The following is a 14,277-nucleotide window of genomic DNA, read 5'->3' as shown; positions in this document are numbered from 1 at the left end:
GAATAAAAAAGCTTGGGCCTTCTGTCATTTTGTTTGCTTTAGAGGAACTTGTGGTTGAAGCTGTTGCCAGTGAGGGTACACACAGAAAACTAGCTGTGTGAACAAAAGACACATGCAACCAAATAGTCTACAAAACAAGGATAGTGGGAATTTACTGCTGTGCTAACACAAAATGTCTTTCCTAAGGGATACTTTATCCGAGCAATGTCTGGCTGCAGCTGCAAGTGGCTAGTACAGAAATGCTTAAAATGTTAGTATTAGCTCTGTTTGCAGCTCGAGCATAAAAAATAGATTAGTTGTAAATTGTATGAATATTGCTTGTGATATGCATGTTTTAAAATCAACTGGCTAGGGGGAGGGGGCGTAATAATCACTGTGTTCTGATAAAAAAATCAGCTGAGAGAAATTCCTTTGTTGACATTAGTTCTGTTTCTTCTATAGACATAGATGAGGTGCTGCTAAGAACATTCTAATGGACATTGTGCTGAAAGGCACATTGGATGTCATGCCCAATCCCTGTTTGGATTACAATTATAATAAAGCAACAAGTCTTCAACCTTCTGTTCACTTCCTGTCCATTCCTGTCCTTGTAAAAATACCTTACATTGTGTGATATTTTTGTATTCAAACCTTTTCTCTTTTGGCTTTCATTGTCCTGACGTTTGTATCCAAAATCTTAGTTTTGATTTCTTTGAATGACTTTTATTTCTTCCTTTCTCTAGCCTCATAACATAGGCAGAAAAGTTGATATCACTTCTTTATTGTACAATTACTTTGTGCACTTTTATCTTTGTCATCCGTTTTCTAAGGAAATGAGATTCTCTATAAGGAAATCCAGTCAGCTGTCCAGCTTCTCTTTAAATTCCAAATAATCCCATGAGATAGCTTTAGTAATTGGTGCAAAATCCCCTTTAAATTTTCACATATAAATAAATAATTTTAACCTAAGCACAATATTCAGTCACTCTGAATTGATTAATCCAGACGAACCCAGATATGGGTGGAGTAACTGGCTAAAAATTATATGAGTTTTGGTTCAAAAACATTTGGGGACCAGAGTTTCTCCATCCCTGAGTGAAAAATTTTTCTCAAATTCATTCAACACTGTGACTATTGTCAGAAATCATAAAAATTCTCCAAATCCTTTGGCTACGCCATTTCTCTCATCTGTTGGAAAGACTGGCCTGTACCTAATTTCTGGTTTTTCTTCACAGATCTCAATTCCTTCCAACAAACTTCCAAATGGATCGATGATGTCAGAACAGAAAGAGGAAGTGATGTCATCATTATGTTAGTGGGCAACAAAACTGACCTTGCAGATAAAAGGTAAGTTACCCACTATCAGAAATGAAAAGGAAGCAATTCAGGTACAGAAGGTCTCTTAATTTGTCTAAACTGTACATAGAAATGTTGAAGAGAGGCAGTATGTCATATACTATGGAAGACCTCTAAGGCAGTGTTTCTCAACCTTGGTGACTTTAAGTCCTATGGACTTCAACTCCCAGAATTGAAGTCCACAGGACTTAAAGTCACCAAGGTTGAGAAACACTGCTCTAAAGTCTCTTTGTCAAAGGAAGGGATTCCCTAGAGTGGTATTTCTTCTTGCATTTGTTATGGAAGCAGGTGGATCCTAATTCCAAGATATCTTGTTTTCCCCACTTTCCCAGTTGCATTGAATCAGCTACCATTTTCTCTTTGACTCTAGGCAAATCACCATTGAAGAAGGGGAACAGAGAGCTAAAGAACTGAATGTAATGTTTATTGAAACAAGCGCAAAAACAGGATACAATGTAAAACAGGTAATACATGCTTATTCTTGGATACACATAAGAAATTGCATTTTTCATACATGAGAAAGGATACATAACAAGGGGAGAGAATATACAGACAGCTGGTTATTCTGTTGGCAAAAACTGTTATATAGCAAATAGGCCTTCATGACCTAAGCTTTTTCAGGATGCCATCACTTAATAGCCTTTATACAAAAATCATTTTTATTTAATTCATCCCTGGTTTGCAATCAGTTGGCTCTCCAGGCATATTACTTGATATTCTAGAAATTGAAATGATACTTTCTGGAAATATGTGGCTTTCACTGCTCAGTGTAAAGGCTTTCCCTGTGATACTAATCTGAAGAGCACTCATTTTTGTAACCTTCAGCTAACATACTAGTGGAAGACAGTTTGCGGTTCTTCTTTTATGAATGTCACATGCACAGTATTATTGCTAATTTCAATTTTATTTTGAATGCAAAGTCCTGATTGTTTTTTCTCTTGTTTAATCTCATCTCCCATTGGCCTTGGTATCTCCAGCTCTTCCGACGTGTTGCATCAGCCCTACCAGGGATGGAGAGTGTTCAAGAGAAGAGTAAAGAAGGGAGTATCCTTTATTAATTAAGAACAGCAGTTTCACAAAGGGAATTTCCCATTTAGGAACTCAGAGGCAATTCAAATGAATAAGAAATGGGAGGTTTAAAGTGGCAAGTAAGTTAGTTTGTGGAAATGTCTGTATGTTGTCTTATATGTAACATGTACTGTATATATGTTACATATCTTCCTCCAAATGAATTTAAGCTTGAAGAGATTTCCTCTGCTGTTCCATTGACAATCCCCTTGCCCCAATTATCAATGGCTAGAATAGGGGAAATATTATTTGTTTCTTTATTTAGAAAAAAATGTATATGGCTTTGCAACTTAAGCAAACAATTCAGAGAGGCAACTCACAGTTGGTAAGCTAATGTAAAAGCAGAACAGAAAAGAATAATTTCTCTAAAAGTAGTTGTAACATAATATAAAGTCTGAGGCATCTTTAAAGCAAGCCATACTCTCTAAAATTATATGTTGCGCTTCTCTTAACAGCTTTGCACTAACATGTGAGGTAACAGCCAGGTCTTCACATCCTTTCACAAGGTTGACAAAATTTGGGCAAAGCAGACCTTGGAGGAAGGCTGGGCAGGTGCTACCACAGAAGAATGCATGTCCCTTGGATCATACAACGTGGTACTGTTCCACAGAATCCATCTGGAGCCATGACTATCTTGTTGAATCTATTGGAGCAGCAAGAAATATTTTAACTATTAAGTTAATATAATCCAATATGTAAAGAGTGAAATAATTAATAGTACCACCCAAAATAATACGAATATCCAAGTTGTCTAAAGCTCAAAAAATGAAGAATATTAGGTGTAATCTAAGGTCTGTCATGGGCAATATACTGTATCCTTTAGACTGACAATACAGAAGTTAAAAGAAATACAAATTGTTATATCAAACCTGAGAAATAATTTCTTTAATGCATTAAATGTAATATAATTAAACCAAATTTTGTAGCCTAGAAAACTGATTTAGGCCATTTGTAATACAGATAATCTTGACTTATGACCACAATTGAGCCCAAAATTTTAGTTGCTAAGCAAGGCAATTGTTAAGCCCCATTTTGCCTCCGTTTTTGCCACAGCTGTTCAAGTGAATCACTGCAGTTGTTAAGTGAATTACGTGGTTGTTAATTGAATCTGATTTCCCCCATTGGTTTTACTTCTTGGAAGCCAGCTGGGAAGGTTACATGACCTCAAGACAGTGTAATTGTGATAAATAAATTCCAGTTGCCAAGAGCCTGAATTTTGATAATGTGATCCTGGGGATGCTGCTGTGGTTGTAAGTGTGAAAACCAGTCAAAATTTACTTTTTACAGTGCCATTGTAACTTTGAACAGTCACTAAACAAATAGTTGTAGGTCAAGGACTACCTGTATTGCCTCAATACAAACTCAGCACTCCTAGAACTTTCTTTAGTTTACATCAAAATTAAAATTGGGATGATACTGATGTTTTTAATTTAAAGTAGTTCTTATTGGTTGGGGTGAAGGGCTTGAAAGTGAGAAATATTTCAGGCTGATTATAATTATCGTTACCCACAAAAGTAAGTTTTGCACTTTCCTTTGTCTCTCCTTTATGTTCAGTCAACATAGAATATAGAAGGGACAACGAGCGAACACATAAGAATTCACTCATTTAGAATTCAGCATTTCTTGGTGAAAAACTTTTGGTGCTTATTATTTTAGGGAAATATAGCTTTCTATATATTTTAATGTAAGCATATATTAAGAAAAATGCTATTTAAGTTCAAACATTTTAGTTTAATTTAAGAACACTATATAGTGTTCACCCATGTGGATTTCAAAAGGCAACTGTTTTGAAAAGTGTCAGAAATCCATGTTTTAATTCTATATTTGTTTCAACTCCTTCAAGAATTGTAAATCTCTAGATTTTTTAATCACAGATGTGTAGAAAATGGTTCATGTTGTTTTGGCTTTTGTTTTCCTACTGGGAAAGACTTAATGTGCAAGCCAACAACTTTGTGTCTTGGTAACATCGAGCTTTGTATTGCAAGGAATACAAAGGGATCAGCTAACTACTTCCTTCCTATTGTGAATCCCACAGACCCACAAAATGAGCTTGTTAAATTGAACTCAGAATCTCATTTCTCCCATTATGGGCTGAATACACCAAAGGAAAGCATTAGCACAGAACAGTACTAATGAATATTGTTCAATTAACTGTTATTTATTTGAGATAAATGAAACCCAGCAATAATGACTTCCTTCTACCCCTGAGGCTGGCAGGAAATCAAGAATACACATGGATAGTTGCCAACTAATGACAATTTATACCATGTTAACATTCTTTCTGTAAGTTATGCAAGAGGACTATGTAAGTCCTCTTTCTCCCCAAATTGCTAATCTCAACAAATAAATGTGATTTAGAAATTAACTTGAACAGACTCTAATGAACACTGCTTTAAGAGAGTGTTAAAAACATTTTATTTCAGCGTTCCTGTCAGACTTCTAGTTTATTTAGTGATAACAAATGTGATTATAGTTCCTTTGTTGACATTATGTCATGCCTTCACTTTGTAAAAGTAGTCAGACATTTCAGTGGCTTCCAAATCAGATCTTCGCTAAATTTTAATGTTCAATTTAGGAATTGTTTCCGCTTTTTCATTTCCATTTTACTTGCTTTCACAGCAATCACAAACATAATTTGAACTTTCCACAGTGTCTGCTGCTGGGTTATTTTCCTGAGGCATTCGTGCATATTTCACGTTCTTTTAATAATTGAAAAACCTAATCCTGTACAAATGAGATATCAGAAATTGAAAGTTTTCTGATCAAGTGTCAGCTCATTCATGTGTCTTTTACACAATGTGAATGATGTGCTTGGGTTCTTCTTTTTTCCATCTGGGCTTTGCATGCCAATATTCAGATGATATACCCCCTCTCCATTCAGTCCTTATTAAATGAACTACAGGTAGTCCTCCCTTCACAACTGTTTGTTCGGCAACCTTTTGAAATTATAATCATGCTGCACAAAGGGACTTACAACCTATGCCCAGAGTTCCAGCCATTGTAGCACTCCCGTGGTCTTGTAATGAAAATGCAAGTGTTTGGCAATCTGCTCTTAATGATCGACTGCAGAGATGCTACAACTGCCCTCACCTGCCTATCTTGTCTCCCCATCTTAGCTGCCCAACTGGCCCAACAGCATGCTCAAAGCTGCTGCGATCCTGGAGACCCAAGACTGCTTCCTATTTCATCATACCTGGAAGACCTTAGCTTGTTACAGTGCCCATAGCACACCACTTAACCTTTGTGGTTTTCAGCAACAACATTGGCCACAGTCAAGGTTTTGGAAGTTGCAGTTTTTGCATTTTCCATACAGTCTACTTTGTAGTCACGGAAGAGAGGGAGATACACTGGGGCTAATTTTCATTTATCCAAAAAGCCTAAAAGCAACCTAGACTACCAACTATTTCTTTGGGCAGAAAAAAAGGCACATGCTTTAAGTCTCTGTAGCAAAAAAGAGCTCTGTGTATCTTCTAGTCTAATTCCTACTTTTCCTTTTGGGAAAAGGTAGCTCGCTTAGGTGGTGTAGCAATTTATGTTAGATATGTTAGCAGCATATAACGAAAGCATGACCTGGACATTGCTAACAAAATACCTTAACTTGCATTGCTTTTTAATGTGAGTATCTGTCCTCCAGGGTGATTCAGGAAGAAATTCCATCGGCTTTTTATGGGACCTATTTACATTTAGAGGAGCTGCACTGAATACATGCAGTATGTTCACTTTGAGTTCCAGCGATTTATTCATTAGATGGATAGTGGCACGATTTAGGTCTCCTTTTATGTCCCGGGTCTTCATTTTAAATACTACCACTCATTAACTGAATATCAGATGTAATAATTGGTTATATAATCTATTTCCCAACTTCATCATAATCGCCAACTGATTAGCGAAGGACCAGTTTTAAAGAGGGAACAGGATAAATGGAAACGGCACTCTTAACATAAAGAAAAAGAAAAGTGATTAGTCCACCTCAGCAGTGTTTTTTAATCAGAATTGTCTCTATAGTACATTTAAGGTAATTATAAGGCCACAGTGCTTATTCCTTCCCTTCAGAGTTGATGCTGCTGATTAATGCAGTACAGGGTGTTCTCAACTTACAACAGTTTGCTTAGTGACCATTCATAGTTACAACAGCACTGCAAGTAGTGACCTATGACCATTTTTCACACTTTGGACCATTGCAACATCCCCACAGTAACTTAATTTACATTCAGATGCTTGACAACTATCTCAAATTTATGACAGTTGCAGTGTCCCAGTTGCAGATGTGATCACCTTTTGCAACCTTCTGCACAAGAAAAGTTAATGGGGAAACCAAATTCACTCAACAACCGTGTTGCTACAGTGATTCACTTAACAAATGGGGCAATAAAAGTCATAAAATGGGGGGAAAACTCACTTCACAAATTTCTGGCTTAGCAACATAAATTTTCGGCTCAGTTGTGGTCGTAGGTCAAGGACTACCTGTTTTTACTTACTGGAATATGTAACAAAATCTTGTTCTCTCAAAGAATACAATTCTTATTTTATAATGACCAAAGGAATAACTTTTCTGCTTATCTCCCTTAACCCTTTTCTTTTCAGTGATAGACATTAAATTGGACAAACCACAGGAACCACCAGCGAGTGAAGGAGGCTGTTCTTGTTAATGCAAAATGCAGGATCTGTCAGCTTCATTTGACACCACGCTTGTTGTGTTGCTTCCTATTGGTTAGCTTCCTCAAAATACAAATTGAGTCCTTGGTTGGGGAGGATTTTTTTTCTCTCAATACTTCTCTTGGGTGGGGAGGCTCAACACAAATCAACAGCTGGCTCTAGCCTTTTCTTTTTTTGTTTTATTTAGTTGTAATATAATGTACTTTATTAAAAATGCCAAAACAATTCAGAATTTTCCACAAGACACTTTAATCGTGTGTATACAACTTTCAGCCACGGGGACTTTTATCCTTTTGGGCGCACTTTTTTTTTTTTAATTGTATATTTGTAAAAAAATAAAAAGTCAAGTCTCCATCAACTTGAGCTAAAATTTACAAAGAAAAAACCCCAAGATTATACAGGCTGCCTAATTTCAAAGTTTAACATATTAGCTGTAGCTCCATCTTTTAATAACCTAATACTGATCAGTTCACTGAGCATTACCATTTATACACCAGAGACAGCATAGTCAGTCCCTTTGCAACTGTTATAACATAGTGCAGGTCTCTGATTCTATAGCTATAAAGAGGAGGAAGAGCAAGCTATAAGTAAAATATAATTCATGACAGTGGCAGTCTTTCTGCATAGTACACCCCATTCTCAAAGAGAATATCTTGGCACACTCTTTGGTGCATGTACCACTTCCTGTATCCTATTTTAATATCAGAAATGGTTTAAAGTCTTCACTTATGTTACATAGTCCAGGTGTGTAACTTTTTAAAACTTTAATTGAAGCCCTAGAACAAATGTACAATTGAATGTATATGGGAAACCAAGAACACTGCTGTCTATTTACAAGCATCATTTGGATCAGGGAACTCTTGAGTTAGTCTTTATTCCCTGCATAAATCACTATAATCAGTAAGAGCGCCATTAAATTTATGTTGAAAAACATGTATTTCTCCTTCCCACTCCCAAAATATCTTTATGCAATGCTTTCAGTTGTTAAAAGTAGATTCTTCTAATGAAAACATTCAAACCAGTTGCCAAATTTCAAACAGGATTGTTAATTACTATAACGTCAAAAAAATTGCCCTATAAGATCACCATTTTTAACCAACAGGACTATTCAAGGGGGTTTATTGTTATGAGTGATAGTAATTTCTGCATGAACGAACAAAGGTTGAGAGAGAATAAAGGGTCTGTCTCCATAAATTTACCTTGGCAATGGCGAAGCGATAATGTATGTAATTTTGGTATACATGTGTATGCATGTCTCATAGTGACATAAAACATACATTAACACACACAGCTGTGTAGAGGTGTATGTATACACATCCAAGCACAATATAGATGCTTGGTTTCACCCACTATTACAGTTGAGAATGCAGCCAACAATCATTGTAAAAAAATATAGTTGCTGCAGTGTGTGGGTCTAGAAAGTCTTTGTTAATTGTTGGGGAAAAGTGTGATTTGTCAATGTCTTCAATAAACGAAACTCAGATACATGTGAACCTAGAAAAAAAAAACTACACAAAGACATATCTCCAGATGTTGTCAATCAATGTGTGATAGTCCGTGTAGTCATATTCTGGATGCACTACAGAGAGAGTTACTTTCTGAGATCTCATTTTAGCTGTCACTTCAGCTAAAACTACAGAAAGTGTCACAGGGATGTTATAACAAATGTGAGTTTTTCATTATGGAATAGTATTTCTCAATCTCAGTTCTGTACAGCCAAAGTATTTCAGTTATCTGCTTTGGAAATTACTTCTGCTTGCTTGTAGTCTTACCCCAAGCACAATTCAGTTTGTCTAATTGTAGCCAAAGCTATTGATCATCTGTCTCAAGTTTCTTTCCTTCTCAAACCCATTGACCTATTAATTTCCTTGCTGATTTCTCCTGGATATTGTTTTTGTAAGTACCTCTCTGACTTCCCTGACTCGTATATTGATTCATTCACTTACCACTAGCAGTGGCAGCTTATTACCTCCACTGCTTTTTTTCACTTTATGGTTGTCACCCTTGTTTTTTGCCTTGTCTTTATAATTGGTTATAAAAATAACATTCATGTTGATCAAATTATTTGATCAGCCATTCCAGATTCTATTTTAATGAGATGAAATGAAGCAAGGTTTGAATGGTCACTTACCATTTTAGCAGTCAAATACACAGCAAGCCACTGGCCATAACCAGAGGTGAGTTGCTCCTGGTTGGGCCAAACTGGTAGTGGAATTCAGGCTTGGGCCGCAGAACCGGCAGCAACCCAGGCCTACCACACCACAAACCAGTTCCTTTGACGCCGCTGGGCGGCTGCCATTTTGGATTTTAGCTGCGCGTGTGCAGTTCGCTGTAAATTGTTCTGCGGATGCGTAAAGAACAATTTACATTAAATAGTGCACACGCACGAGCGAAGCAAGCACATATGACTTACGTGCAGGGGTTGCGAACCGGTAGTAAAACCGGCAGCAACCCACCCCTGGCCATAACCTACTATTGCCTCACTCCATTTGTGGTGAAAAATGCATTCCTTTCCAGTAAAACAGACATCATTTTCTCTTCCTGGCGTAATAATCCTATGTTTTACCCCTTTACCCAGCCCTACTGCTTTTTGATTATTCTGGGTGACTAGAATCTGAGAAGCAAAATCAATTGGGATTCTCCTCCAATAACCATGTAGGCATCCTTAGGCAAATTACCAGAATGAAGCATAGCTGTTCCTGCAATGCTGCTCACCATTGAAGAAAAAAAAATGAGGGGGACAGTAATGGGAAGACAGGATTAAGTGGTATTGCTAGTTGTTTTCAGGTGGTTATATTGGGTCTGACAATGCTCTTTTTGCATTTCTTACCATTAAAAATACCAATGTTTTAAAGCGAATAGATTATTTGAAGTGGTCCTTCAAATAATCTATTAAAAAGATTGTCCCATCTTATTTTCTGTCTCGGGGGTGTTTTATGAAAAGAGAACATTTTTAAAGGTAAAAGCAAATTACTGAAAATTACTCAGCCCTGTGAGGTAATTAAGACAAGAAGCACACCTAGATAAACAAATTAGAATTGTAAGGTTACCTTATCAGAATCTTGCAAATCTGCAAGTACATCTCTCCATTGTTAGCTTTACAGCCTAAGAAACTAGGGAGCCTTCTGAGTGTTTGCCGTGCCCACAATTCTGCTGGGGGCAGCCTAGCTGAACATTCACCTGGTTGTAACACTTCTCTCTACCATTCCCACATACCACTGCAAAATGGGATTTAAAAAGTAAAGGAAAGCAAGTTAGTAAATTTTTTAAAAAAACCTGGCAGTCAGTGTAACTATAGGCATACTAGGCTAAATCCATATTGTAGGCATGCATTGACATACATGTAAATGAAAAATGACAATGAGTTAAAGATTTTCTAAAGATGTAAGATTTGATGCCTTGGCCAAAGTATTTCTGCAAAGCATAGAAGTCTCAATCATATTAAATAAATCTCAGAGACATTGGAAAGCCTCTTCCAAAGCTAAATAATTTTTACATTTTTAGATATCTTACCAGAAGCACGAACATAAGTAATCCATAGCAAAAATTGGAGTGAAGAGAACAATTTTTTAAAATATTGTATCAAAAGAAACTGAACATTTTTAACTTAGGAAGAAAATCCAATTATAGTATTTTCTTTTATATATGTTAACCCATTACTCTCAAAAGATGTGAAAGAACCAATGTAGAAAGTATCAGTATTACACATTTCTAAGGAACAACTAGAAAAATCCAAAGATTTTTTTAAAGTGACAAATTATAAAAACATGGTGTAATTTATTTTTCTTCTGAAAAAAACTCACTGAACAGAAGAAGAGTAGAGATGAGGCATACATAACAATTTTGACACTAGGGCATAAGGCATTTTGAAGACACCTTGACCTCCCCATCACAATGTATACTTGAAGTACATGAATGACATTTTTTTTTAAAAAGGCAGTGTTTGCACGACAAGGATACAAACCCATCAGAAAGAGCAGTTCACCTGCTTCAACAATAATGTCTAGCAACAATTATGCATAAATATACACTTTGAACTTTGAATTATAAATTTTCTTCTCCAGAAGATCACAAAGATCCAGGTAATCAGTTCCGTTCCAATAAAAACACAAAAAAATGGATTAATGACCTATATTGATATGAGGAAGGGTTGTTTTGTTTAGAAGAGATGAAGAGGCTTCGTCTGGATTTTATTCCACAATTGTTTATAAAATGCAGGGTTCTGTGGGTAGAGGGGGGGGGTGTCCAATATGTCTCCAATTCATATAAATACTGCACTTTGCTGAAATTTCAGATGTAATTATTCATAATTTACCAGAGATGAGAAATTCCAGACTGCTTCCTCACCCCAAAGGCTTGGTCATATAACTGAAGTTTTTATAGTTTTGAGGCAAACATAAGAGTATCCCAACTATACACAACTAATATTTAAAACAATCCATGCAGATAAACCTAAGCACTGTTGTATTGGTTCACCCCCAAAGCAACACTCCAGATGTCCATTAGTTTTAATTTATGTTTCGATATGATGCTTTCACTACTTGTTCTGGTTTCACACAATGATTCATGAAGCACAAAAGTGGTTCAACATGTTTAGGTTTAGATTTATTGAACTTATATGCCGCCCTTCTCCCAAAGGACTCAGGGCGGCGTACAACATAAAAACACATATTACAAAAGTTAAAAGAAAGATTAAATAGAATATCCAAAAAACCCAATAGACATTTACAATGAGATTTAGAAATTAAATTAAAATTAACAATTAAAATTAATAATTTATTCAGACCAGGCCAGCTTGCTGGAAAAGTCAACTTTTTAGGGCGCGCCGGAAGGACCGGAGGTCGGGAATTATGCGAAGCTCTGAGGGGAGCTCATTCCAGAGGGAAGGCTCTCCCACAGAGAAGGCTCTTCCCCTGGGAGTCGCCAGCCGACACTGCATGGCCAATGGCACCTTAAGGAGGCCAATTCTGTGGGAACGTACTGGATGGTGGGAGGCTACTGGTGGCAGTAGGTGGCCTCGCATGTACCCTGGGCCTAAGCCATGGAGCACTTTAAAGATCATAATTAACACCTTGAATCGCACCCAGAAAACAACCGGCAACCAGTGCAGGGCGCCTAAAAGGGGTGTAACATGGGAGCACCTAGGTAACCCCATGAAAACCCACGCGGCCACATTCTGGACCAGCTGAAGCCTCCGGATGCTCTTCAAGGGCAGCCCCATGTAGAGAGAGCATTACAGTAGTCCAGGCAAGAAAGGACGAGGGCGTGAGTGGCTGTGCACAGGGCATCCCGGTCCAGGAAGGGGTGCAACTGGCGTACCAGGCAAATCTGGTAAAGGGTCCCCCTGGTCACGGCCATCAGGTGTTCTTCTAAACTAAGCCGCCTATCCAGAACTACTCCCAGATTGCGGGCCCTCTCTGATGGGGCTAAAATTTCTCCCCCTTATCATCAAAGATGGTACAAGATGCACAAATCGGGATGACGGGAACCACAGCCACTCAGTCTTGGAGGGATTGACCTTGAGCCTGTATTTCAAATGTCTTCTATGAATGAAATTAGCACTAATTCACACCATGCCACATGGCTTTAAGAGGACAAGAAGGGGGGGGGGGTTAGTAAATTTCATACAATTAGAAGAGTAGAATTAGTTTTTATACATTTAGAATCTTCCCCCAAAGAAAAGCTTGCCTTAGCAAAAGTCAATATGCAATACATTATTTCATTAATCGTAACAGGAATATCCGAAAAAACGATGTATCCTCCATCTCTTTTCTGCATGAAGAGTTAAAGAAATAGACTTCAGATTCTATTTTAGCTTGATGTAAGAGTCTGTACTCCGAAGAAAAATCTCAACCAACCATTTGGCCTTGTTAATGAGACTTTTACTCAAGTTTGAAGAAGTATTCACCAAGCAAATATCTTCCAGGTAGTCAAGACTGCAACTTTCATAACCCCTGGCATTGCCCATATTAGCAAGATGTAAGGATTTAGGACAACATACCAGTATTTGAAGGACACCAAGATGGATCATTGTGCTCATAGACAAGCCTTTATTATCAAGATGATAAGGCTGGAAGGCAAAACTTTTATAGAAGTTTTGGAGGCAATGGATGTGTTTACCCGGAAGATGTAAGATAGTATGGGGGCATATTACTAGCTGTTTGAGGTCACATGCGGCCTGTGAGCCACGGGTTGGACACACCTGATGTAGAGGACAGAATTGTATGGCTCAGAGTTGTTCCAGAAGATAGATTTTTTTAAAAGGATTTAAATTATGAAGAGGCAAATTTTAATGCCAGGATAAATTTCCTAAGCAGCTGGTCCACAATGGAACAGAATACCTCAGAGGTGGAACCTTCTTCACAGGAGTTTAAACAGGCTGGTTGGGAGTTGGAAGGGACCTTGGAGGTCTTCTAGTCCAACCCCCTGCATAGGCAGGAAACCCTATACCCGTGATGGCGAACCTATGGCACGCGTGCCACAAGTGGCACGTGGAGCCATTTGTCAGGGCATGCAAGGCGCTGCCCTGTCAGCTGGCCAGCGCGCATGCGTGCGCTGGCCAGCTGAGTTCACCTTTTTAAAAGCTATTTTTCGCCTTCCCCAGGCTCCAGAGGCTTTATTAGGAGCCTGGGGAGGGCGAAAAGAGCCTCCCCCGCCCCCCTCGGACGGGCCCTGATGCCTTCGGAGCGCTTAAAACCATCCTCCGAGCAACCCAGAAGTCACTTCCGGTTTGCTCAGAGGGTCATTTTAAGCACTCCGAAGGCTTCAGGGAAGCCTCTGGACAGGCCCTGAAGCCTCCGGAGGCCCTCCGGGTGGTCGGGGGAGGCTCTTTTCGCCCTCCCCAGGCTCCTATAAAGCCCCTGGAGCATGGGGAGGGCAAAAAAAACATGTAAAAATGGGGGGGGTCGCACGTTTTGCGCACATGCGCACTGGGGTGGTCGCACGTTGCATTATGGGTGCGGCACGCCCGCACTCGACCGCCCTGCGCTCCCCCCACTTGTGGCACGCGAGCCAAAAAAGGTTCGCCATCACTGCCCTATACCGTTTCAGACAAATGGCTATCCAACATATTCTTAAAGACTTCCAGTGTTGGGGCATTCACAACTTCTGGAGGCAAGCTGTTCTTCACAACTTCTATTCAATTGATTATCTGTGGAATAGAAAGCTAAAAACATGGCCAGTGATATTATCTAGCTAAAATTCTTGGGAGTCATTATT

The 14,277-nt window shown here is 38.5% G+C and overlaps 1 protein-coding gene across 3 annotated transcripts in view; it reads left to right on the top strand.

Annotated features, from left to right (window-relative positions):
* RAB6B (RAB6B, member RAS oncogene family) overlaps positions 1-7,411 on the top strand; it is a 39,527-nt gene extending 32,116 nt beyond the window's left edge. For all 3 annotated transcript variants that reach the window (XM_081954272.1, XM_081954274.1, XM_081954273.1), the window contains exons 5-8: positions 1,215-1,326; positions 1,706-1,799; positions 2,313-2,379; positions 6,988-7,411. In XM_081954272.1, the coding sequence (XP_081810398.1) occupies positions 1,215-1,326; positions 1,706-1,799; positions 2,313-2,379; positions 6,988-7,052 (338 nt within the window). In that variant the 3' untranslated portion in view covers positions 7,053-7,411. The remainder of the gene's footprint in view (positions 1-1,214; positions 1,327-1,705; positions 1,800-2,312; positions 2,380-6,987) is intronic.
* Positions 7,412-14,277: the final 6,866 nt, after the last annotated feature.

The sequence above is a fragment of the Natrix helvetica genome (genome assembly GCF_964273705.1).
Source record: "Natrix helvetica genome assembly, chromosome: 5".
Classification (NCBI taxonomy): Eukaryota; Metazoa; Chordata; class Lepidosauria; order Squamata; family Natricidae; genus Natrix; species Natrix helvetica.
The sequence above is the reverse complement of the archived record's forward strand: the minus strand, read 5'-3'. Positions and strand labels throughout refer to the sequence as shown.